A 24,356-nucleotide genomic window follows, 5' to 3' on the forward strand; every position below is an offset into this window, starting at 1 on the left:
CTTGTGCTGGCCTTGCGGGCAGCTGAAGGGTGAGCCTTTAAGGGACTGGGGAGGATAGAAGTTCAGGAAGTTTTCTTAACTGTGTGTTTGTTTCCTTTCCCAGTTAAAATGTTTTTTTGTTAGCATATGAATTAATGGGTTTTATCATGACATTTGCATATGTACATATATTATGCTTTGGTCATATATGCCCTGTCACATTATTCTCATTGTCTTTACTGTACCCCTTCCATGGGTCCCCTTCTTCAGCGAAAGCCATTCTCCTGCTTTCATGTCACCTAGGTAGGTAGGCAGATGGATAGATAGATCTAGATTTGTAGATGAGAGAAAATGCAGTTATTTGGGTTTTTTCTCCTCGTTACTATCGCTTTTCTCCCACTTCCTCCCTTCCTTTAGACAACTTCCTGCCCCCCATGTATTTGTTTTTTTCCTCCTTTTACTTTCATACCCTATTATGGGGGAAAAGATATATGTCTTGTGGTGTTTGGCTTATTTCACTTAACATGATGATCCATTTATTTTTTTTTTGGAAATGACATAATGTCATTCTTCTTTATGGATGAATAAAAGTCCATTGTGTAGACATGCCACATTAGCCTAGGAATCTGGGGAGACAGTCAGAACTTTGTTCAGGACTCCACATTAGTGGTCCACACACTTTGCTCACAAGCCTAAGGTGGATAGGGTGGATAGGCTTGGGGCCGAGTGACCACGGGGCCCTGTGCAGTTGCCAGGGCCATTAGTCAGTCTGCACTTCTGTTGGGCTTCACTGTCAGGAATTGCTCTCACTTTCTTCTTGTTTCTTAAGTGCACTAAAGGGCGGGGAGGTGGGGCTGTGATCCCATCATTACCATTTATGAGCAGACCTCTTAGGTATCTTGGCTTCGTTTGCCTTCCATGTAAAATATGACACACAGGGGCAGCTTGGGTAATTTCTTGAAGCATTTTCTGGCTCTTGGATCTGTGAACTATTAAATGGTTATTATCAGTGTCATATGAGATTGCAGGGCAGAAAGCAAGTGGAGTTTGAAGCAGAAGAATTTTAATAATAAGCACGTTGGTTCAGCCAGCCAGGGAGGGAGGAGGGGTGTCCTTGAAAAGACAATCTGGTGTTGAGTGAAAGCCCTGCTTTCAGCGGATGATTTCAGCTCTCAGGATAATCTTGATGACCCGGAAGCCGGATGGGATGCTACTCTGTCTGGGGAAGAGGAGGAAGAGTTCTTTGAGCTGCAGATTGTGAAACAACACGATGGAGAGGTAAGTTAGTATACCCCTGGAGAAGCAGATAAGGAGTTCCCAGCCCTTCCAGGAGCTTAGATGTCAGCAAGATAGTGGCCTCCTTAGTATAAGAGAAAACTCTGTTAGTACTTAGATTGAGGCTAGATCCTCACACCCCTCTCCACTTGCCTTCTCCCTTCCTTTCTTGGTGAGGGACCCATGTCAGTGTGGACAACATCCACTGGCTGTGGCTGTGCTCAGTTCCCAACCCAGAGAGGGAGGGAGGTGGCTGTTGATTCCTTTGAAGTACAGGGAGCTCCAGGCCTGAAGGACACTGGCTTTGGTATTTGTTCTGCAGTTCCTTCATAAGAACTTTTTTTTATTACAGGGCCTCACTATGTAGATCTGGCTGGCCTAGAACTGCCTAGGTCTCAAACTAACAGAGATCTACTGCCTCTGTCTCCCAAGTGCTGGGGTTAAAGGTATAGCATACCATGCCTGACCTAAGAGTTCTTTAAAGAGGAGAAAAAGAAAGCCAGGCCTGGTGGTATACACCTGTAGTGCTGGCATTTGGGAGGCTGAGGCATGAGGATTGTGAGTTCAAAACCAGCATGAGTTACATAGTGAGGTCCTGTCCCAGAATAAAAAAAGCAAAAGACTAAATGAAGATAGGCAGAATCATGGTTGAATCTGTGTGATGGGCATAATCCTGGGGCTTTATTCCCTAGTTTTGAATATGCTTGATAAGTGATATCAGCAGGAATCTGAGGAGCTCACAGGTGACCCAAAATACCCACTGTTGGACATTAGTCCTGTTCCACTCGCTCACACTATGTCCTCCTTTAGTCCTGAATCTGTTTGTGTCAGATGTGACAGGCTTGGGATAATTCCTCGTTAAAGTAAACTGTAGGGCCATGACAGCTATTGCTGTTTGTAATCGTCAGCTGAGAGTATGGACACATCCAAATAGGTAGCATCCTTTGGATTTCTTGCATGTGACACTTACCTGTAGTTTACTTGAAAGTGATTGGGGTGTGGGCTAAAATAGACAAATGGTCTTACTGGGTGATCAGGGAATAGTACACAAAAGTCCACAGTATTGAAGTTTTTCAAGCTTTCTTCATGTTTAAACATTTTTAAAAATGAACAATTTAATAGCAAGCTAATAAAGTACTGTCTTAGTTACTGTTTTGTTGCTGTTAAGAGACGTCATGCCCAAGGCAGTTTATAAAAAGAAAACATTTAATTGAGAGTTTAACAGTTTCAGAGGGTTAGGCTATTCTCAACCTGGTGTGGGGTGTGGCAGTAGGCAGACAGGCCGACAGGCATGGCACTGGAACAGTAGGCAGTAGCTGAGACCTTGCATCCTGATCCATGATGAGGTTGGGAAAGGCGGGAGGGGGGGGGGTTGGGACACAGAGCAGAAACTGGGCCTGGTGTAGGCTTTTGAAAGAAACCTCAAAGCCCACCTCTAGTGACACACCTCAACAAAGGCCACTCCTAATCTTTCTTAAACAGTCCACCAACTGGGAACCAAACATTCAAATATATGAGCCTATAAGGGCCATTCCAGTATGTGAGCATCCTAGGTACCACCACAGGTACCATGCCCAACACTTTTGGCCTCACATAGCCACAGCCACACATTCACATCCTGACAATACTTCAGGGCAGTTTCTCAAAAAGGGAACCTTCACCCAACGTACATGGCATTCTCGAGAGGGTCTGTGTAGCCTTGGAGAGGACAGTGAAGTGCTGTCTTTGCCTTCTCTGCAGGTGAAGGCAGAGGCCTCTTGGGACTCTGCAGTACACAGCTGTCCTCAGCTCAGTAAAGGCACACCGGCTGATGAGCGAGTGTTTCTTATCCTGCGAGTGACAGTCCAGCTCAGCCATCCTGCCAACATGCAGCTGGTCCTACGCAAGAGGATTTGTGTCCATGTTCATGGGCGTCAGGTGAGGCTTCAGGTCCAGTGGAAGAGATGAGTGACCACAGGGGCTGACTGTGCCACTAACACTAGAAACTGCAGAGTTCTGAGCCCACCCTCCCCAGGCGCTTGTCACTATCCTTCACCATACATCCGTTCTCTGAACATGCACACACGTGCTCGACTTAGCGTGCCTGTCATGAGGAAGTTGAGTGGCTTAGTTGTTGTGGGTTCTTTTGGATAAAGCAACTTGAGGTCCTCTGGTGGGTCAGCTTTGGGTTTTGTTGTTAAGCCTGGGAGTGCTAACAACAGTTTCTTTCTAGAAGCCTCTGATTCTCAGTTTGACTTTGGTTGTAAAACATTGAATAGCAAGCAGCCTGGGTCTTTAGGTTTTTATTTTATGTTTTTATTATTTTCTTTTTTAGATGCCTATTTTCTTTCTTTCCGATTTTTTTTTAAATAATCTTAGTGTATGAGAGTTTCGCCTTCATGTGTGTCTGTACACTATACTTGTACTGGTGCTCGAAGAGGTGATGAGCCTCCAGGTGGGTGCTGGGAATCGAACCCTGGTCCTTTGGAACGACAATCAGTGTTCTTAACCTCTGAGCCAAATCTTCAGCCCTATTTTTATTTTTTTAAAAATAAATCTGTATTTTATTTTGTTTTGTTTTGTTTTTCTTCGTGAAACAAGGTTTTTCTGTGTAGCCCTGGCTGCCCTTGAGCTCAGTCTTCCTTAGCCTCTTGAGTGCTGGGATTACAGGTGCCTGCCACCACCACAACTGCCAGTCTTGGTCTAGTGCCTCTCTTTATTATGTGGGGCTCTTGGGTGTTTGGTTGGAGTAAGGGAGAACCTTGGAAGGGAGGGTGGCTTTGAGCTGGGACTTTATAGAGTGCTGGGCAGGCAGGGGGGCCGATGGCTGTTACCTACTGCGGAGGGAGGAAGGGAGGAGGATACCTGCACAGGGAGGAGTTTTCTAGATGTGCTGAAGATAACGCTGTATTACTGGGTTTATAAATGTGAAAATTTGGAAGGTAGGTTCTGCGGCTCCTCATGCACTCTGTCATCTCCCTTTTGTGGGACACTTTGAACACACAGGCACAGATGGAAATGAATCTTCTCATTTGAAAGGACACAGTCATGGTCGAGTCGACAGACTCCAAGATGTAATCTGCACCCTTAAAAATTAATCTAAATGTCACATTGATACCATTCTCTGAAATGAAGACTGGCATGATGCTGTTTAAATCACAGTTCCTTAGCTCTCTGGTCCAACATCAATAAAATCCAGGTCAGGGGTTAGCTGTAGAGTATTTGTGTGTCTTCTTCTCACTCCTCCCATGTCCCTCTTCTGGGAAGTCTGAAGGGGTGGCCTGCTGCTCTGGGGAGCTTCACGAAGAGTAAGTTTCCATTAGCTGTCCTGGCCACATGACCTGCAGCATTCTCAACAGAGAGGACACAGTGTGGAGGAACTGTGTCTCTTCTGTCATTTTTTTTGGGGGGGAGGGGGGAGGGCGAGGTAGAAGAAATGTGTTATTCCATTTCTTCCCAGTTGGAGTGATTTGGTGGAAGTATTTTAAGCCGTGACATTTCCCCCAGTCTCAGATACATCCTTCCTTTAAACTGCTTTTTCATAGAGAACAATGACAAACACATGGGAGAGTAAACAGTCAGGTGACACCACCTCTACCACCCATGAGAAGCCTCGGCTGTGCCTGGACCGTGTGCTACAAGGCATGCCTAAGGCCCTGAAGGGGTGAAGGAAACAGATGACCTCTTTGCATTCTGAGAGGCTCTGTCTTGCGGGGGAAGGGGCTGGTGGCTCGTGTTGTAAGAAGGTCAGAGGTTAACCTTAGGTATCAGTTCTCAGGTGCTCTGAGAGGCTCTCTTTTTAAAAATATATAATTAACTCATTTTTTACGTGCATTGGTATTTTGTGTGTATGTCTGGGTGAGGCTGTTGAGTCACCTGGAATGATTTATAGACAGTTGTGAGCTGCCAGGTAGGGGCTGGGAATTGAACTCAGGTCCTTTGGAAGAGTAGCCAATACTCTTCACTGCTGAGCCATCTCTCCAGCTCCTCTGAGAGGCTCTTTTAAAAATTAGTTAATGATCACTAACTGGTTTTCTTCTTTGGGTTTTTGAGTGTTTCTGCCTCACCTTTTGCCTCATGCCTGTTCACTGTTCTCTCTCCTTATCATTATGCAATGTATTCCGCCCTCATGGCTGCTCTCTTCAACCTCTACAGAATGTTCAATCTTCGCAGCATCTCCAAATGAGTCATCTATGCATTAATTCAACAGTTCAATTCCTAACTGTGCAAAGAGCGCAGTCAGCATAAACAATGACCAGGCACTCTTAAATCATCCTTCATAACGATCCTGCTTTGGTCAAGAATTTAATGCCTGAACTTGTCAATATTCATGGTACAAGACGTCTGTCGTGCTGGAGGAGGAAAGTGTAAGCGTCACCAGTCCTTGCTTCCATCTTACTTAGAAGGTCATTTTGTTGTCTGTTCTGTCTACTGAGTTTATCCAGATGCCTGGTGGCAGCTTCCAGATCCCAGGTCTCACTTCTCTCTAGTTAGGGGCAGGACCCGAGGCACATTGTAGTACCAGTCCATTGGGTCTGTGCTTAAGTGAAGGAGCCTGAGTGAACAGCACCCTTTGTGCCTCTTTGTTTCAGAACTAGTGAGGAAGGAAATAATGGTCTGCATTTTATTTTACTCTAGGGCTTTGCTCAAAGTCTCCTTAAAAAGATGTCTCATCGGAGCTCTATTCCTGGCTGTGGAGTGACCTTTGAAATTGTCTCCAATATTCCAGAGGTAAAATATTCTATGAAGTTTGAAATGGAAATAAACACAGAAAGAGCTAACTCCTCAAAAAGTCACCCACCCAAGAAACCGGCCAGTGGGATGGCTCAGCAGGCAAAGGTGTTTGCTGCCAAGCCTTATGCCTGGGTTTGTTCCATCCCTGGAATCTACATGGTTGGAGGATAGAACCAACTCCTGCAAGTTGTCCTCAGACCTTCACACACTTATTATGGCATTTGTACCACTCCTTCTTCAACATTTGAAAATTAGGCTGTTGCCTGATGTGAGTACATGTCTGTAATCCTAGGACTTTGGAGGCTGGTATAGGTGATCATGAGTGTGAGGCTAGCCTGGGATACTTGGTGAGACCCTATCATAGACAACAAGCTCCCCACCCCAAAAGCCAAGTATTGAGTATATCTGTGATGGCGCCTTGTACACAGCCTGTTCAGGGCCCTACATTCATTCCCCAGCAGTCACCAGCCAACCAGTCAGCAAGGAAGCTGTTTGCAGCAGTGACTCATTGTGAGATCTTGGAACTAGAAAAGATTACCATGTGCTTCATCCATTGTTCTTTCTAAGAGTTAAAAGGGAAGGGCTGTAGGGAATCAGCCTAAGACTAAGCACCCTTGTGTGGCTGGATGGCTGGTAATTAGCCAGGCTTCCAGAGTCAGCATTGTTTTCTCATCCCCGTCTGACTTGCAGCCTCCCATTTATGAGCATGGGCAGCTTAGTCAGTAGAGCAGGATGGGATTCACCTCTGTTCTCTGGAGCCTTTGGCCACTGCTGCTGCCCAGGGAGGCCTCAGGCAGTGCTAGAAGCTCAACAATCTGACTGTCTGTGTCAGGCTGCTTGACAGCAGCCAGGGCCTTGCCTTGCCCACTTCCACTCCCTTCTCCACACTGCATCAGCATCCCATTTGGGTACCAGGATTGTTAGGTCTCCCCTTTGTCTAATGGGTTGGCCCAGTTCCAATGAGTCCCAGAGGTGGTACTTTATTGCACAACTGTTGTCACAGTGCTTGCATTTCCAGATCACCTACAGAATCCTTTCCAGTTGGTAATTGGTAGTGAATGTTTGTGAAGTGGGAACAACTATGTTTGGAATGTTTGCGAGAGCTACTGTCTAACCAGCCTTCCGTGTTAACCTGGTACTAACAATGGTTTATGATATTTAGGGGAAAGTGCATTTTGAATTCTAAAAGCTGATGTTAAAATGGAACTTTGGATTCTGTTGAATTTTGTCAATTCAGAGCTCTGGATATGTGTATATGTGAGACTGTGCATGTATCAGTGTGTGTGAGCATGTGTGTGTGTGCAGCATCTGTAATGATGTCTTCAATGTAGCTTTAACATGTGTCCTTTAGTTCTTTATGATGAATGCACGTGTGTGCATGCACGTGTGGAGCATCTATGACACTTTCTTTTTCAGCCTCTTTTTACCATGTGTCATTCTGTTCTTCAGGATGCCCAAGGCGTGGAGGAGCGAGAGGCACTGGCCAGGATGGCAGCTAATGTGGAAAACCCGGCTTCTGCTGACTCTGAGGCATATATTGAGAAGTACTTGAGGAGTGTGCTGGCTGTGGAAAACCTCCTGACTTTAGATCGCCTTCGTCAGGTTAGTGATGGTCAGCAGTGCTGTGGTGGAGCCCCATCTGGCTCTATACTTGACTTCCTGCAGTTTGGTGCGGTTGTACCTGAAGTTTGAAGAATTTACTGTCATAAAATCCAGTGATTGCAATGGGGTCATTCTGTCTCTAGTCATGGTTGGTATTTAAAAAAAATGTGGAAAATCTGGAACCATGTGTGTTGGGAGTGCATCTCTCATGTATACATCTCCTTGGTGTGTATTCCAATCCCCAGGAAGTGGCCGTGAAGGAGCAGCTGACAGGGAAAGGGAAGCTGAACCGGAGGAGTATCAGCTCTCCCAGCATGAACAGAGTGAGTCCCTCCTGCTGCTGCCATAGAGCAGGCTGCCCGCACCTCCTTTCTGACCTCTTGTTTGGATGGCTCTCTGCCTCCTTGCAAGGGATCTTAGCTGTCTCTAACTGTCCTGTACTGGTGTCTTGGTCCCTTCCCTTGTCATATCTGTGCCTCTTCCGCCACTGTGTTTGCTGCTAGAGCCAGGATACTTGCTTAAGTGTCACGGGCACACATTGGGAGGCCATTAATGTATGTGTAACTAAATCCAAGATAGCTACCTGCCCAGAGCAAGGAAGTCATTTTGGTGGCTTTAATTAATTATTTTTAAGTTAGCAAGTTTGGAGTATGTTTGCTTACCAATTGCTTGAAGGACATTAAGGTAGTATGAATGAGTAAAACAGGTCATGTGTGTTTTATAACTATGGCTGTGATTTGTAGATTAAAAACAGGTATAAGTTATACACATAGTGAACATGGAGATAATTGTTGAGAAAGAAATGCACCAGTGGCTCTTTATTTGCTCCTCATTTCTATGACGATGTAGGTATGAAGAGTAGGTGTGCATTTGTCCTTGGCCGCTCAGCTTTGTAGGAAAAAACAGCTGCCTCAAACATGTGCTTGCGATTGACAGGAAGGGGCAAGTTTCTCACTGGAAAGCCCTGCAGGCTCAGAGGTGCCACAGATATGTCTGACCACCACAGACTTGAAGTGCAGGGCCACTCTTAGGCCCTGTAGAAATGCTACTGTAGTTCTAGGTCCCATCAGAAACTTAGTAACATACTGGCAAATACAGAGATTTGGTATTTGGGATACAGTAATCTAAATAGTTTATTTCTTAGACAAAAGGTTGAGGCTGTGGCAGGATCCAGTGGCATTAAATAGAAGTGATGAAGTGTCTTCTGTCAGGCCAGTGAGTTGCTGCTCAGTGGTTTTCACATCCCAGAGACACTGGTCTGCAGTGTTTAGTCTTCACGGCTTCCTTCTTCCCCATCTTGGTTTGTTTGTTTGTTTGAGATTATGTCACCCTGTGTCTCTCTGAGTTGGAACAAGGCTGGTCTCAGACTCACTGTAATCCTCTCTGCCTGTGCCTCCCAAATGCTGGATTACAAGCACAGGCACATGCTGTCAGTCCCAGCTTGACTTGTTGTTCAAAGCAGGACCTTTCTAGATGTTCTCATGCTTTTACACTAATCCCCTTTATCTTTTCCCAGTTGTCTGGAAGCCGACAAGAGCTTAGCCCATCCCACAGTCTAGGCAGCAACAAGGTGAGTTCACACTTAGTCCTCACCTCTTTCATCTTCTCAAACTTCTGTACTTGCGCGTTTGAATTTTTTCCTCCATGCCTGAGTTTTGCAATGTTTATTGGAAAGAATTTCACATTGGTTTCTCTGATTATGCCGTTAAGATCCACTAACAACTTCTTATTATTGGAATTAAAAAGTTTATTTTTGCTAAAATTTATTTTTCAGCTTATAATATTCCTTTTATTTCTGAAGAAACTTCAAATTGTATTTATAATAGTGAAGCTATGATATAGTGATTGGAAACTTGCAAGGAATAAGAAACATGTTTATAATTATTATTATTTGTTAGAAAAAATGTGTAAATGCCAGTAACAGCTTTATGCAAATAGAAAGTCTCTATTGTTTGTTTTAAAAGGTCAGCGTTCCTTGCAGCTGCCTGATCTGGGTGTTACCCTCACAGTGTGTTCTTGCCACTCTGAGGTGTCTGGCTAAGTGTTGATGCTGTCCTGACAGGACAACCCTAGAGTAGTTTGGGTGTTTGCATTGTCATAGTGGCAGTGTGATGTGAGAGAGTTACGTCAGAATAACTCGGGTATGTGGGCAAATAGAGACTGGCTGATTGATGACAGTGGTTAAGGCCAAGTGGTGTTTGTGAGACTATTTCTATTCTTTCTTTCTTTCTTTATTCTTTATTTTGGTTTTTCGAGACAGGGTTTCTCTGTGTAGCCTTGTCTGTCCTGGACTGTTGTAGACCAGGCTGGCCTTGAACTCAGAGATCTGCCTGCCTCCGCCTCCTAAATGCTGGGATTAAAGGTGTGCGCCACCATGCCTGGCTCAACTATTTCTATTCTTGTTAATTATTCTGTACTTGTTTTTGACATTCTTTTGATGAAAATGGAAGAAACAATGAAGATGAAGTTAATGACAAAGACTCATTTTAAAGACCTTGGTCGTAGTTGACATGCCTGAAAACATAACCACCCACACATAGGAAACCACACCAGTGCACGTGCTCACACAGACACATGCTGGAACTCAGCTAAACCATTGAGTTTGACTGTCCAGCTGAAAACACACACACACACACACACACACACACACACACACACACACACACACACACACCGAGAGAGAGAGAGAGAGAGAGAGAGAGAGAGAGGGAGGAGAGCAGAGGAGAGAGGAGAGAGAGAGAGAGAGAGAGAGAGAGAGAGAGAGAGAGAGAGAGAGAGAGAGAGAGAGAGAGACAGAGAGAATGAATGCTGTGTCAGGCTTGGGCTGGACAGTCTAACTGAGTGGCCTAGCTGAGCCCCAACCATCCTGTTGCAGGCTGTGGTGTGTGGAGTATTGTAGAGTGCTATATACAGCTATCAGTACAAAAAGGGAAAGCTTATTTGAGTTGGAAAGACTACAGAGAGGAAAAGAAATGTCCTTGGGGAGGAATAGGAAGAGTCAGTTACACAAAGAAGATGGATTCTGGGATCCTCTGGACAGAAAGACAACGGCTAGCTGGGGAAGGAGAGGGTGAAGTACCACACAGGCTTTGTGACAGAGTAGATTACTGAGAAGCAGGCTATGGGAGTGTGTGTACATGTGTGTGCAGAGACGGGGGCAGATAGATATGTTGGGCCTTGCCAGACTTGTTTGAGACAGCATTGAGGGTGAAGACCAGTAGGGTTGCTTGGGATGGAACTGGGTGACTGCACCTTTCCAGGCCATTTCTGCTGAGCATTGCGAGAGAAGAGGCCAAGCCTCTGGCAGTCTGTGTTTGCCATATTGCTTGAGTTGAGGGAACACGGTATGTTTTTGTTACTGTCCTAGCAGCTTCCCTTTTTTGTTGGGGATTTCTTGGGGTTCCTGAATAACTTGGAGAAAATGGTGTTCTTGTTTCCACCTGCTCAGATTTGGCTTGGTGTGACTTGGTTTCCCCAGCCTTTCCTATGGACCACAGAGAGGCGTGGCTGTTGCCTGGGGTTTGGAACAGTTTATAGTCCTCAGACTTTCTCTCTCTCTCTCTCTCTCTCTCTCTCTCTCTCTCTCTCTCTCTCTCTCTCTCTCTCTCTCTCTCTCACACACACACACACACACACACACACAGTGTGCTATGGCATCAGGAAGCCTGATTTCCATGGCTGTCAGTTCCACCATAGAGAGACCTTTGTTTCCTCTTGTGACTCTGGTGTAATCAGCCTGTGAGTACCACCTTAGGCTGTTGCTTTTGCCCCTGAGCCAGGAGGAGAACTGCTCTGTCACAGATGCCTGTGGATAGGACAGACAGATGGCAGCAGACGAGAATATTACAGACCCCGTGAATGGGGGTCACAGAATAGCTCCTCATTTCCTGTGGAGGGCCCCACAGTAGTATGGTCTAAAACAGAGCACTGTAAAGATTATTAGCTCATGAATGTTTACATCATATGTTCTTACTAGTGAGAAAAGAACCATATTTCTCCCAGAATGAAGGAACAAGCTCACCCTGTAGCCCATTAAGGACATTGCCTATATCATTGCGTATAAATAAAATGGTTATAAACATTTATAGGAGAGTTACTTAAGATGGACAGTGTTTAAACTGATACACTAAAGGCCAAAGGACCTATTAAGCCCTTAACCACAGTAGTGGTTACATAGTGACATAGCACAGGTCCTAGAACATTCTCACAGTGGCAGAGGAAACAAACTACATACCTGTGGTGTGTAAGTACTGTACACACATGCACACACACATGCACACATGCACTTGGGTAGAAATACTCTATCTTGATTTCTCTACAAGGAAGTATTTAATGTCCAGGGAGTTGATTCCTACAGATTTCAGGACAGACTTGTGATGCCAAAAATGCATTTTGAAACCCTCCAGAATTATCCTCCTGTTATGTGTTTCTTGTAAGCAGTCATGGGGTCAACTCTAGTTTTCTCTTAATCCAATTGCTGCCCTCAGCTCTGTGATGAGCTCAACACTGTAAGTTATGCTGCAGATCAGCACTGAAGGTTAGAGTATGAAATGTGGAATCCCAGACATCACAGGTAGTGTGTATTACCAAAGCACTGCAGTTTGTCAAAGAAGAGAGTCCTTTAGCCAGCTCCAGTCTCCTTCCCCTGTTGTGGTCTCTTATCATCAGAGTAGATGTCATTCTTGGGAGCAAGAGTGGCATTAAGGGAGTGTCAAGAAGGTAAGAATGGAAGAGGTTGATAGGACTGGGGTTGATGGGGCTGTGAGAACTTATTGAGACACTAAAGAATTATATTAGCTCTGTGGCGTGTGTGTGTGTGTGGCGTGTGTGTGTGTGTCCATGGCCTTATTTACTGAATATTTCTTATTTACTGAAGCTCCTCACATGTTAAAATCAGAATTGCTTCACCAAAATTAAGTTATAAAGGAATTAGTTAAAGAGCGTGATTATTCCCATCACTTTAGAGCCTAAAGGAATCACTCTTGGGTTAAGTCTTCCAAATAAAAATGTAAGACGTGATCATATTGAAGTGGTGTTTTTGCTTAGTTACGGGATGCTTTACCTCTGTTCCAAAAAGATTCTAATATATATATATTTATTTATATTTAGTTTTTCAAGACAGGGTTTCTCTGTGTAGCTTTGGCTGTCCTGGACTAACTTTGTAGACCAGGCTGGCCTTGAACCTGCTTCTGCCTCACGAGTGCTGGGATTAAAAGCGTGTGCCACCACCACCCAGCCCAAAGAGATTTTTAATAGGTGCAATGAAAAGGGATTCTTTATGACTATTACTAGGTATCTAGATGCAGAATTAACTCCAGCTTGTTGCTAGCTTTAGTACTGCAAAGCTAGTGGCGAGTGGAGACCATCTGCAAGGATAGCATACAACATGTCTGTTGTCATTCTTAAAGCCATTTTAGAGGAGATGGAATTTGTATTAAGTTAGTAAGGCAGTGTGGTTGTTGTCCTCTGAAATGTTTTTTGTTGTGTGGTGCTTTTTGAGGACCTCTTGCGTGCTAGGGAAGCACTCTCCCACTGAGCTGCAGTCCCAGCCCTCCTCAGAAGTTCAAATCAGCTGGTACCTTGAGCAGGGTGGAGTTAACAAAGCTTCCTGGAACTGCCATCAGCTTAGCTTTGGTTCAGGAGATGCCAAGCATGAGTCACCCTTCAGCTGCATTAGAGCTGCCTATGGGCTGGAAATGACACAGGCACATCTTTTTATCTACTTCTTTGTCGCTTTCCTGATCAAAACCAAAGTCTTTTACAGAAAGAAAGAATATATATATATATATTTATATTTATATATTTGGTGGAAAAGCGGGGGCAGACAGAAAAACCACAGGTGGATATGGAGCCTGCAAAGACCTTCTAGATAGACTCTTGCTCAGTTGGCTGTGCTTCTGAACCTGGGGCCCCTCCTAAAATATTGAAGAGTTTTGTTTTGATTTTTGAGTTCTGCCTCTTAAAACAAATAGTCTCTGTGAGGGGATCCAGTTGCAGCCAGAGCTATTTTTCCAGGTCTTCATAAGTCTGATGCTGAAGTTCAGGGAGGGGGCAGAACATTAGGAATAGACTAGTCAGTCTTGGGAGGCTCCAGGTGGAGCCAGGTGTATCTGACCATGGCAGAAGTAAGCCTTTTCTCCTTTAGGTCTGAGCTCTTTGAGAAAGCCCAGAAAATTCCAAAGCAAACATTTCAAAGTCCCCTTAACCCATGGTCTCTCTCTGAAGGGCTTTTATCGGGTGGCTGCTTTTTTTGATTTTGTTTTCTCCCGTAGCATTTCAGTAAAGGGGGAAACTAGCATAGCTATGCAGGTCAGGCTGGTTGCAGAGTCCTCACTTGTCCTGTTTGTGGGTGTGCGTAAGGGTCAGGGTGACATGCATGTCTGGTGAGGTGTGCAGGGGGAGAAGATCCACATGGTGGCGGTGGTGTTTTTGTGTAGCTCAGGTGCTGACAGAGAAATGAGGACCCACCCTTTTCCTCCTCACAGCTGTCCCTAGGAAGCAGAGCCAGCTCTGCCACAGTGCTGGGATGCTGACTCTGGCCAGTGAGGCTAGGAACAAGTGACTGTGGGTCCTTGTCTGCCCTGAGTACAGGGACCTGTGTGAGGTGCCCTGGTCTCTTTAGCGTCATTAGCTCACAGGCCTGCAGTGTGCTTAGGCTGCATCTGAGTGTTGTCTGGACTTGTCATTTATTTATACTCAGTCTTGAGCTATGAGGCAGGAGAGCCACTGCTGCTGTTCAGCCTAGGTGGTGATATTGTGCACCAGGTGTCAGGAGAGCCCTGAGTATGCCTCAGGGAACAGCACCGCCTTCAGTTGTTACTCGATAACTGTCATACAGCCCGGATGTTAACTGCAGATCAGCCGCTCAGTTTCCTCAGGGACACAGTGTGGCTGTGTCAGCTGCCAGACAAGAGAGCCTAGGATATTAGAATAAATTTACTCTGAAATGAAGTAAGTTATCTTCAGAATAACCTTGTATGAACTTGACACCATGGACAGAGCTCTCAATGTCTCTTCTGCTGATACTCTCTGAAGCTACTGACCTCAGTGTTCAGACACCTGACCGTAACACCCACAGCACCTAAAGTGGGCAGCCTCCCAAGAAGGGTGATTAAGTTTGAATGCAAAAAAAAAAAAAAAAAAAAAGAAAGAAAGAAATAAAAGACTCAAGTCTGTAAGTAAGCATGTTCTCCATAGGCATATAGATAGATGCCCAGTTGGTGCTGTATTTCTTCTTGCCCTGATCATGTGCCTGGAGTCTGTGTGGTTTTTTTTTTTTTTTTTTTTTTTCCTAATGAGTGCCAAGAGAGAACAGCATTGTTTTGTTTTGTTTTTTTAAATGCCATCAAGTGCTGAGCGAGTTCTCGGTGGTGAACATGATCCAGATCACTTAGGGGTTATTGATTTTATGATCAGTCCTTAAGTTGCTGCTAAAAGCAGATAGATTCCTAATCCATGTAGGAACCTGTGGGGCTGCCCGCCTCAGTCTGTCTTGAGCCTTAGGACTCACAGTTTCCGCTCTGCTTCTCAGCAGTCCCCAGGACACCCCAGTTAACCCTTGGTCAGTTGTCTGCAGAATTCTCGGTTAAACTAATACTAAAACTGTTACTTAACCTCAGTAAGAAAAATCTGAGTTATCACAGGACGAAAGGGAACTTAACATGACTTACAACTTGGAGCTCAGCCCCATGGTGCCGAGAGGCTACTTTCCAGAACTCTGGGCAGAGGCGGCTACACCCTATTCCTGGGCTCCATTTGAGACATAGGAGTGAGGGTGTCATCTCCAGCCTCAGGAGCTAGGGCAGAATGTAAGGGGCATCTATTTCTAAAGGAGCAGGGACAGCCCTCCCACCTGTGTTGAAGAGGTGGCAAGATGCAGTGGGTTTGTTGGGAGCCACAGTTGTAAAGTGGAGAAGAGTCTGCAAGCATGAAGGAGGTGATAGAATTGGACTTTCATCCTAGAGAATAAAGCTTTTTAAATGCTAGTAGGTTTTTCTTCTGGAATATTTTATAATTTTTTGTAAACTTATTAATTTGAAACAAAATGACTTATTTTTGTCCTTTGACAGGGCCGGTGGGAAAGTCAACAGGATGTATCCCAAACACTTGTTTCCAGGGGAATAGCTCCAGGTCCTCCAGCTCTCTCTATTTCTCCCCAAAGCAACCAGTCTCCTGATCCTGGTAAGTTTTCTTCACCTGCCAATCACTGCCATGAAATTTGAGCATCTTTCAGAAAAAGGTTAAATCAGGATGTCTTGCTAGGTCCACAGGCTACACAGGTTCAGCAGAGTTCTCTTTGTCTTAGCATGTTGGGTGGCATTGACTTGGAAGGGTGACTTTACCCTACATTCCTCTGATAACTCGTCCTATGACCGTCTTGTCGTCTTGCTCAGCTAGTTTGTTGACACTTAGAGATTGTACACATGTTGTCCCCTATGACCATTAGCTTTTACTTCCTCATACCTGTTAGGTTTTTGTATCACGACTGTTAGCCTCACACAACGCCTTGGGAAGAGGCCTCCTTATCTTTTCTGCATGGGTTTCTGTGTGATTGGTAGCGCTAGTCCCTTAAATGTTTGACAGCATTGCTCAGTAAAGCTGTCTGATCCTGGCCCACTCTTTGTGCTGAAGGCTTTGAGTTATGACTTGGGTTTCTCTAGTGTGCTGTGAGTTAGACTTTTATGTTCCTTATGAGATGGTTTCCTAAGTTCTGGTTTCCAAAGACTTTTTGATATTGTCTAGATAATTGTTTACTCTTATAAATGTTGCAGTATAACTTTGTTCTTTTTAAGATTTATAGCCAGGTGTGGGAGTGTGGGGGCGCACTCCTTTAATCCCAGTACTAGGGAAACAGAGCTGGAGATCTCTTAGTTTGAGGCCATCCTTGTATATGTAGTGAGACCCTATCTCAAAAACAAGCAAACCAATCTCAAATCACCACAAGCAAGCAAGCAAACAGGAACCTAGCTCTTTTTCCTCTAGAGCAGAAGTTAGTTCTTCTGTTAGTGACTGACAAGGAGTGAGGGTCAGTCGCCTTCCAACACTGGCAGGAGCTCTGCCCATTAGAGCATCCTGAGGCTTTAGTTAGTGCTACATAGTTGGTGGATGCTGGCCATGACAATCTTTTTCTACTAATAATTTTAGAGATGCCTTTACTGGTTTATACCTGCTGCCTTTCTTCCAAATGATACTTGTCAAATGCATAGAGCAAAAGTTAATGTGTCGTTGTTTTTATTTCATCCTGACCCTTTCCATTTCATTAACAGGACTGGGAGGCTTAGCAGCCTCTTACTTGAACCCAGTGAAGTCCCTGGTACCACAGATGCCAAAGCTGCTGAAGTCTCTCTTCCCTGTCCGTGATGACAGAAGGGGCAGACAGTCATCTCCCCTTGCACACCAGGTAAGGAAGCCACAGCACACTTCCCTGATGCGTCACTGGCACTGTGCTGCTGTTCTGCAGCTGGAGGTAGAAGAACAGTCCAGTGAGGGCCTTAGAGCCAGCTTCTGACCCTGGGAAAGCCTGTGGTAATGCCTCTTTCTCTCTCTTCAGATAACAGAGCTGTTTGCACGTATTGACACTCCATCCTTTCTGCTCTAAAACAAAAAACGCCAAGTCTGCTACTAATGTGATTTATGGTGATATCACTTAGTGCAACAATAGTCAAATTTATGAAGCTGCACTTAGTGTTGTTTGTGTTGCCAAGTAGAGAGTGTAATTCTATTTTTAATTCTTGATTTCATTTTTCTTTTCAAACAATCTTGAATCATGGCTCTCCCGCCCCCCAACCTCCTCGTCAGTGGACAATCAGTTCTTTGACTCAAAGTGGTCACTTGTCTTCCTTCCTTTTAAAACTCTGTCCAGCAATGGGCTAAGTATTGGAGAAAACGTTCTAGGCTTTTCCAAACAGTCAGGAAGCTGCTGCTATGCAGTAGTGAAAGGAACCCACTTGGAGATGCAGTCTGTAGACATGTAGGCTTTAGCTCAGCAGAAAATGATAAATGAGATTTATTTATACTCATTCAGAAACACAAACCATGCAGGTGTAGTTGTTGAAGTGGGTCCTTTGACATTAGCTCCTCCATATTTCAAATGTCCGAGGGGCAGGAATGTAGGTCAGTGGCTGTTGGAGGCAGAGCCTTTCTTAAGGGCTTGTGTGACAGCATCTTCAAGAGAGAGATGTTGTCATCAATAAGCTGTTCTGTATGTAGAGCTTCCTGCCCAGTGTGACACCAGCTTGCACATCAGTACACAGAACAGATGGCAAAATGAAACAGAGCAATTTTGAAAATGTTTGAAGTGCACTTAGCTAGTCAGGTCAAAGGTCATTTGACAGTTACTGAGATGTATCTGTGAACAGAGGGCTCAAGCAGGCAAAGCTGACTTTCCCAGTGGCTTGTCACTGTGCATGCTATGCTGTTTTAAACTTGTCATTGTTTCACCAAGTATGATTTGAGGGTCAATCTGAATTACTAAAGTAGCTTTAAAAGAACCGCCCTTCCTGAGTCTGCCCTGGTGACCCAGAGCCCACCTAGGGACAACCACCATTTCACTTGCGTTCAGTAAGTACCATGGGGCTTTACATCAAGTTTGATGACCATGGTTTCTCAGCTGCTCTTGAGTGCAGGCAGTCATCTAGATGGAAGGGAAATGGCCGTCATGTTGAAGATGAGTGGCTTTTGTTTAAGCCATTCTCAGTTCTCAGCAGAGTAAGTCAAAGCACTGGCTGCACATGAGTCTCACTTGTACTCACATTGTTCCTGGGCTAAGCCATGAGCTCTGGATAGGGGAGGAACACAGCCTGTCAGAGACAAAGCCTGATTGATGGGAGCAGAAAGGCACTCTGTCTTGTCCAGGTGATAAAAAGAAAGAAAGAAATTATAAACTCTGGGCTTAGTGGCAATGCCTGGTGGTGTAGCTAAAATTTTATCTGTGATTGGTGAAAATACCTTCCTGGGAAAGATGTCTCCCTATCCTCAAGGCTGCAGCCTCTGTTCTCATCTGCATAAAGCTATCAGCCTGTGTCATCAACAGCATGGCCTTTTTGGCAGCCTTTCCTAGTCTGGGTGCCCAGGTACCTTCTTGGCTCTCTGTATTTATTTGCCTTTAACCAGTCTCTTCCCCTGGGAAGCTCATTTCACTCCATGCTTTAACTGTTTGAATGAAGCAGCTGGAGCTTACATTAGTGTGGTTTGAGACCTTCTGGAAATGAAACAAAAACTTGTGTTCTTACTGTGGCTTATAGCGCCCTCCTGGATTGATTGCCCTCTTACTCTATGTGTGCTCCCCTCCCTGCTCTGAGTTGTTCTGAGACCCTATTCTAAGACATTCCACTACTGCTTTATCTTCTTCTTCTTCTTCTTCTCCAACCCCCCCCCCCCCCCAAAGACAAGGTTTCTCTGTGTAACCTTGACTGGCCTGGCCTGGACTTGCTTTGAAGACCGGGTTGGCCTCAAACTCACAGAGATCTGTCTGCCTCTGCCTCCCTGAGTGCATGTGCCGCCATGCCTACCCACTACACGGAGCATATTTCCTTCTATTTTAATACCTGCCTTATTTTCCATCGTGGCAGGCCCCTCGGTCTCTCCTGCTTTGGTTTAGAGCCATGTTGTCATGGAAGCCACTCGGTAGAAGCATAGCTAAGTTCACAATAGCCTTCTCTATGAGCCAGATATAAACAGCTGCATCTACCAGATATACAAGTCTATTTCCCAGGAATTGCTAGGTTCCTGTTTGTTGACCGTCTTCCCTCTAGAGTATAACTCCAGTGTGCAGGGCTCCCTTGCCCTGAGTTGTTCTTATAAGTCGGAGATACAAAGTTGTCTCATTGTCTGCCTGTATGCAGATAGAGATGTGGCCCTGTATGGACATCTGCCATTTGTATAGAGACAAGCACAACTGAGTGGGTTTTGAGGTGACAAGATGTATTCGTGAACTTTCTCTCCTAGGTGAATGGATAATGCCACTAAAACAAGTTCCCGAAGCCCTGGTTTTCTTCACTGGGATTCGGTTACCCAAAATGCACCCCCACCTCCCTCCAAGCCCTGAGCCACTGACTCAGCCTCTCTTCCCCTGACTGTCTGCTAAAGCTCTGTGGGATGTAAATTATAATTGTAAGTGACAGCGTCAACATCAGTTTTCTCACAACTTGAGTCAATTGAAATGTGCTTTGTGCTGCTACTTCCTGGGTGTGCATCCTTGGAAGTGGGGTTTCAGTGCCAGTGGGAGGAGAGTGACCAGAGTGCCAGGCTCCTGTATGGTCCTACCTCCTCTTTCCGTTACTTTACTCTCTTGAAAATATGACTGTGCACCTGGTGGTTGAGGTTTTGACTGGAAAAAAATATTCTTCCTTGTGGTTTCTCCAAAACCAGGGTCATCTTTTTGTAATCTTGTCCTCGACCTTCTGTGTTCTGCTGGTGGAAGCCAGGTCAAGAGTGGTCCCTGTTCTTGAAGGCCTACTCCAGTCTTAGCAATTCTGGGCTAGTTTGCCCACCTCCTGTGGTGGTATCTTCATCTTTGTTTTGTCTTGCAAAACAAAGATAGTAATGATAGCTTGACAGTAGTGGAACTGGCTTATCTCATTTAAATGATGTGCCTGTGCCAGAGTACCACTGTCTTAGTTTGTGTTACTATTGCTGTGATGAAACGCCATGACCAAAAGCAAATTGGGGAGGTAAGGGTTTACTTGGCTTATACTTTTGCATTGTAGCCCATCGTTGAAGGAAACCAGGACAGGAACTCAAGCAGGGCTGGAACCTGGAGGCAGTAGCTGATGTGAGGCCATGGAGGGGTGCTGCTTATGGGCTTGCTCTTTCTGGCTTGCTCAGCTTTTCTTTCTTTCTTTCTTTCTTTCTTTCTTTCTTTCTTTCTTTCTTTCTTTCTTTCAGGTTTATGTATTATTATGTATACAGTGCTCTGCCTGCATGTACACCTGTAGGCCAGAAGAGGGCATCAGATCACATTACAGATGGTTATGAACCACCATGTGGTTGCTGGGAACAGAACTCAGGACCTTTGGAAGAGCAGGCGGTGCTCTTAACCACGGAGCCATCTCTCCAGCTCCCTCAGCCTGCTTTCTTACAGAGCCGGGGAACACTAGCCCAGAAATGGTACCACCCACAATGGCCTGGGCCCTCCCACATCAACCACCAAGAAAATGCCCTAGACTTAGCAGCTCTCATCCTGTGGGTTGTGCCTCCTTTGGGGTAGAATGGCATTTTCACAGGGGTCACCTAAGACCATGGGAAAACACAGATACTTACATTATATTCATTACAGTAGCAAAATTACAGTCATGAAGTAGCAACAAAAGTAATTTTGTGATGGGGGGGGTCATCACAACATGAGTAACTGTATTAAAGGGTGGCAGCATTAGAAAGGTTGAGAACCACTATAGGCTTTCCTATAGACAGATTGATGAGAGCATTTTCTCAATTGAGGCTCTCTTCTCTCTGATGACTCCAGCTTGTGTCAAGTTGACCTAAAACAATCCAGCGCAACCACTGACTAGGATCAGCCCACAGTGCCACCTGACACTGTTGGGTTTTTTTATTCTGTTTCCACGCTTGTCAACATAGTCGTTCTCTTCATTATTGTGTCAGCTAAAAAATATACAAAACACTTAAGTGTGAGACTTCAAGCTTCACTTGTAGAAATTTGTTTTAAAATTCACAGGATTCTATTTGAGTAGTTTGTTTTTAAAACTTACATTTTAGCCATCATCTGCATACTTTTTAGTTATAAGGTGTTAGCATTTTAGTCACAAACAAAATGTTGACTATATAAGGCCTATAAAGAAGCCTCTCTTTGGCCATCAAGCATCTGGCCAGCACAGTGCATCTCCACATTGGTAGCTCCCACCCTTATTTCCCCTTATAAGGAGAATTTAGTGGCATCGTGAGCTAAAGGGACTATACATACCTGTTGCCTGATCAGTGTCACCAATCTTGCAAAAAAACAAAACAAAACAAAACCTCCACGACCAATGCTCGATGACCCTGCTTGCTGCTTGGTTCCACCATCACTCTTGTGTAGGCGTCTGTGTTGGCAACAGCTTAGCTAGGCACAAGCACCCTGAGGTTTTATTTGCTGCTACTGTCTGTACAAATGTTCCTTAAGTAAGCAACTGGCCCGTGTTGAGATGATTAGAACATCATCCAAGATGAAACCCAGAAAAAGCCCATCAGTGAGCATGCCTAGGAGGACATGTCCCAGTTCTGCAGTGCAGGAAGAGTGGTACTGCTGTTAATGTTGCTGGGATTTAGACAGCAGATAGCAACACTACTTAAGGCTTGCAGTATGACTCCAACCTGCACACCATGTTCAGGGACACAGAGGCCCTCTGTCATTGGAACCCTTTCCTAAGAGGAGAGGGATGGAATGGCTTCCCATCTCTGTGAGTCCTCTGAAGCTTTGAGTGGACAAAAGAGCATTAGAGCCTTCAAGACTGCTGGGAACAGAAGCACAAGGTGGCATTATTTTAGAGAAAATGAAATGCTCTGTGAGGAAGGATTGAGGGACTGGTTAGCTGCCTGTCAGTACCCTGGTGCCAACACCTCAGGAGAACAACAGGGTGACTTCACTGAACTGCTGTCACAGGGATATGGGGTTGAAATTAACCAGAGAATAGTGACAACTGTGAGAGCACAGTAATCATAGACAGCTGGTGCTCCCTGCAACAACCCACAGACTCCTGTCATTCCTCGGTCTTAAAACAAGGTGTTTCTGAGAAGAGAAGCTAACTCAGGTGAGGTCTGAGGGTAGAAGAGGCCCTGAGTCTCTTCACGTCATTCCACCAGCAGGGCGGATCAGTGGGAGGGAAGTGCAGGTTTGTGATGAGAGAATGAATACTGCCAAGAATCCTTTCATCAGTGTCCTTGGCATTTACAGTCAGGAGTGCTCTGTTCCGTCCCTTAATGCAGGGCAGGGCATGGGCACTGGTAGGAAGATGTCTGGTCACTGCTTCTGCTCCAGAGAGTGGGCCAGATGCTTCTGGTTCCTGGCTCTGCAGTTCCTCACCATCTTTTCTTTTGTGATGTAAGTTCGTAGCTCCTTTTTTTTTTTTTTTTTTTTTTTTTTTTTTTTTTTTTTTTTTTTTTTAACAAACATGATTCTTACAATCTGTAAGTTGTGTGCAGTCTTCTTTGTGTGAGTGTATTCATAAAGAGTTGGCTTCTCATTTTCATGGAGAGCAGTTCTGGTTGTAATCAGTTTCTGTCTGAGTTCCAGAAATGCAAAGAAACTGCACGGAAAGAGGTGGCAGCTGACAAAATTGCTGTCTTTGACCTTCTGAGGCGCATTTAGTAACGAATCTGGAAAATAATGAACTACAATTAATGAAACCCGCACCCGTGTTCAAGTGTGTTTCTCAGACAGCACATAGAGTAATTGAAAGGACTTCCTGCTCTAATTAGTCAGATTGAATTAATTTGCTGTGATAGCTCTCTTCACATATCTGGAAGTCTGTGTTCCCATGAAGCTGCTGGTGTGCTTCAAAGCTTGAGACTCCAAATGGTAGCCCTGATTATTCTAGGGAGTGAAAGGGTTAACATCAGATTGACTTCCCGCCAGCACAGGTGAGCTCCCTTCTGGCCTACTGTTCTGCCTCTGCCCTGTTGGGTAGTGTGGCTGTGCTGGCTGCAGGGGCCTTTGCTTCTGCTTCAGCCTAGCCACAGGTGCAGCAGGCCACTGTCACATAGTGCCACCTTGTAAAGGAAACTTGAGTGGCATGTAGGCTTAGCCCCTCCATCAGACTTAGAGCCTCAGGGTTAGTGCATAGCATGAGCTGAATAGGTTTCAGCTGAGTTTATTAAAAATACCCAAGAAAAGTGTTCATAGAATCACTGAATCAAGAATCAGACAAACTGTAAAGAAAGAGCCTCTTTCACCCATGTTTCTGTGTCCTGCTTGTCCTTGTTTTAAAAATGGCCATGGCAGGGGAGATTGTGGACCACTTCAGAATAGGGAATTAGAAAGTCAAGTCCATGAGTTGGAATGCCCCCCAGCTGGGTCGCAAGGCAGATTCCAGATAGCAGTGGGAAGACTGTTCAGGTATACATAAAGCCCTTATGGGGATTATTGCTTTTCTCAGAGATCTCATCACCTCCTGTGATTGACACTTGGATTCTGTGATTGACAGAGCCATGGAGAGGTAGGGCAATAGTGCTGTTGACAAGGACCTGCTGTGATTAGCTCACCCCACCCCACGTGTGGTCACCTAGAGAATAGTTGGTTGGGTCACTACCTTCATATATGTACCTTGTGCTGGTGACTGGGTAGTCCAAGGGCACTGTGTCTTTTAGAACACCCACTTCTCCGTTTGAAATAGAGCCACCAGATGGCTAAAATGCTGGCATCATCATGGCTGACACACTCCATCCACATCAGCCTGACACACAGAGTGTAAAGCGGGAGGTAGCTATGGGAACATGAGTGTAGCAGACACCAGGCACTGAGGGTATCAATGCCACCATAGCTCCAGATGCCCCTGGTTGAGGCCAGAGCATTCCCTGAGCATGCCTCTGCCCTCACTGCAGGCAAAGCCCTTCCCCTTAGACACAGGCCTCCATTGAGGAGCTTATGGCCTGTCCTCAGTAGTGTGTGCATCTGATCTCACCACCAGGCACTACGTTTATAAGACTGTTAAAAGCTAGCCCTTTCTAACCCCCTCTACTCCCACATCTAGACTTTGCTTAAAATTCCCTCATGTCATCAGGAAGGTGAGATGTTGACTTCTGATTATTTGTAGCAAAAATAAAACTTACAACTCTTATAAGACTAATTTCTCCTG

At 45.1% G+C, this 24,356-nt stretch overlaps 1 protein-coding gene across 1 annotated transcript in view; it reads left to right on the plus strand.

The window, feature by feature from the left end:
- Kif13b (kinesin family member 13B) overlaps positions 1-24,356 on the plus strand; it is a gene marked incomplete at its 3' end in the record, with an annotated part of 89,564 nt that overhangs the window by 58,737 nt on the left and 6,471 nt on the right. The window contains exons 27-34 of the mRNA XM_051160586.1: positions 1,136-1,257; positions 2,995-3,171; positions 5,872-5,964; positions 7,417-7,569; positions 7,815-7,892; positions 9,086-9,139; positions 15,639-15,750; positions 16,836-16,969. Coding sequence (XP_051016543.1) covers positions 1,136-1,257; positions 2,995-3,171; positions 5,872-5,964; positions 7,417-7,569; positions 7,815-7,892; positions 9,086-9,139; positions 15,639-15,750; positions 16,836-16,969 — 923 coding nt within the window. The remainder of the gene's footprint in view (positions 1-1,135; positions 1,258-2,994; positions 3,172-5,871; positions 5,965-7,416; positions 7,570-7,814; positions 7,893-9,085; positions 9,140-15,638; positions 15,751-16,835; positions 16,970-24,356) is intronic.

The sequence above is a fragment of the Acomys russatus genome, chromosome 18, assembly GCF_903995435.1.
Source record: "Acomys russatus chromosome 18, mAcoRus1.1, whole genome shotgun sequence".
NCBI lineage: Eukaryota > Metazoa > Chordata > Mammalia > Rodentia > Muridae > Acomys > Acomys russatus.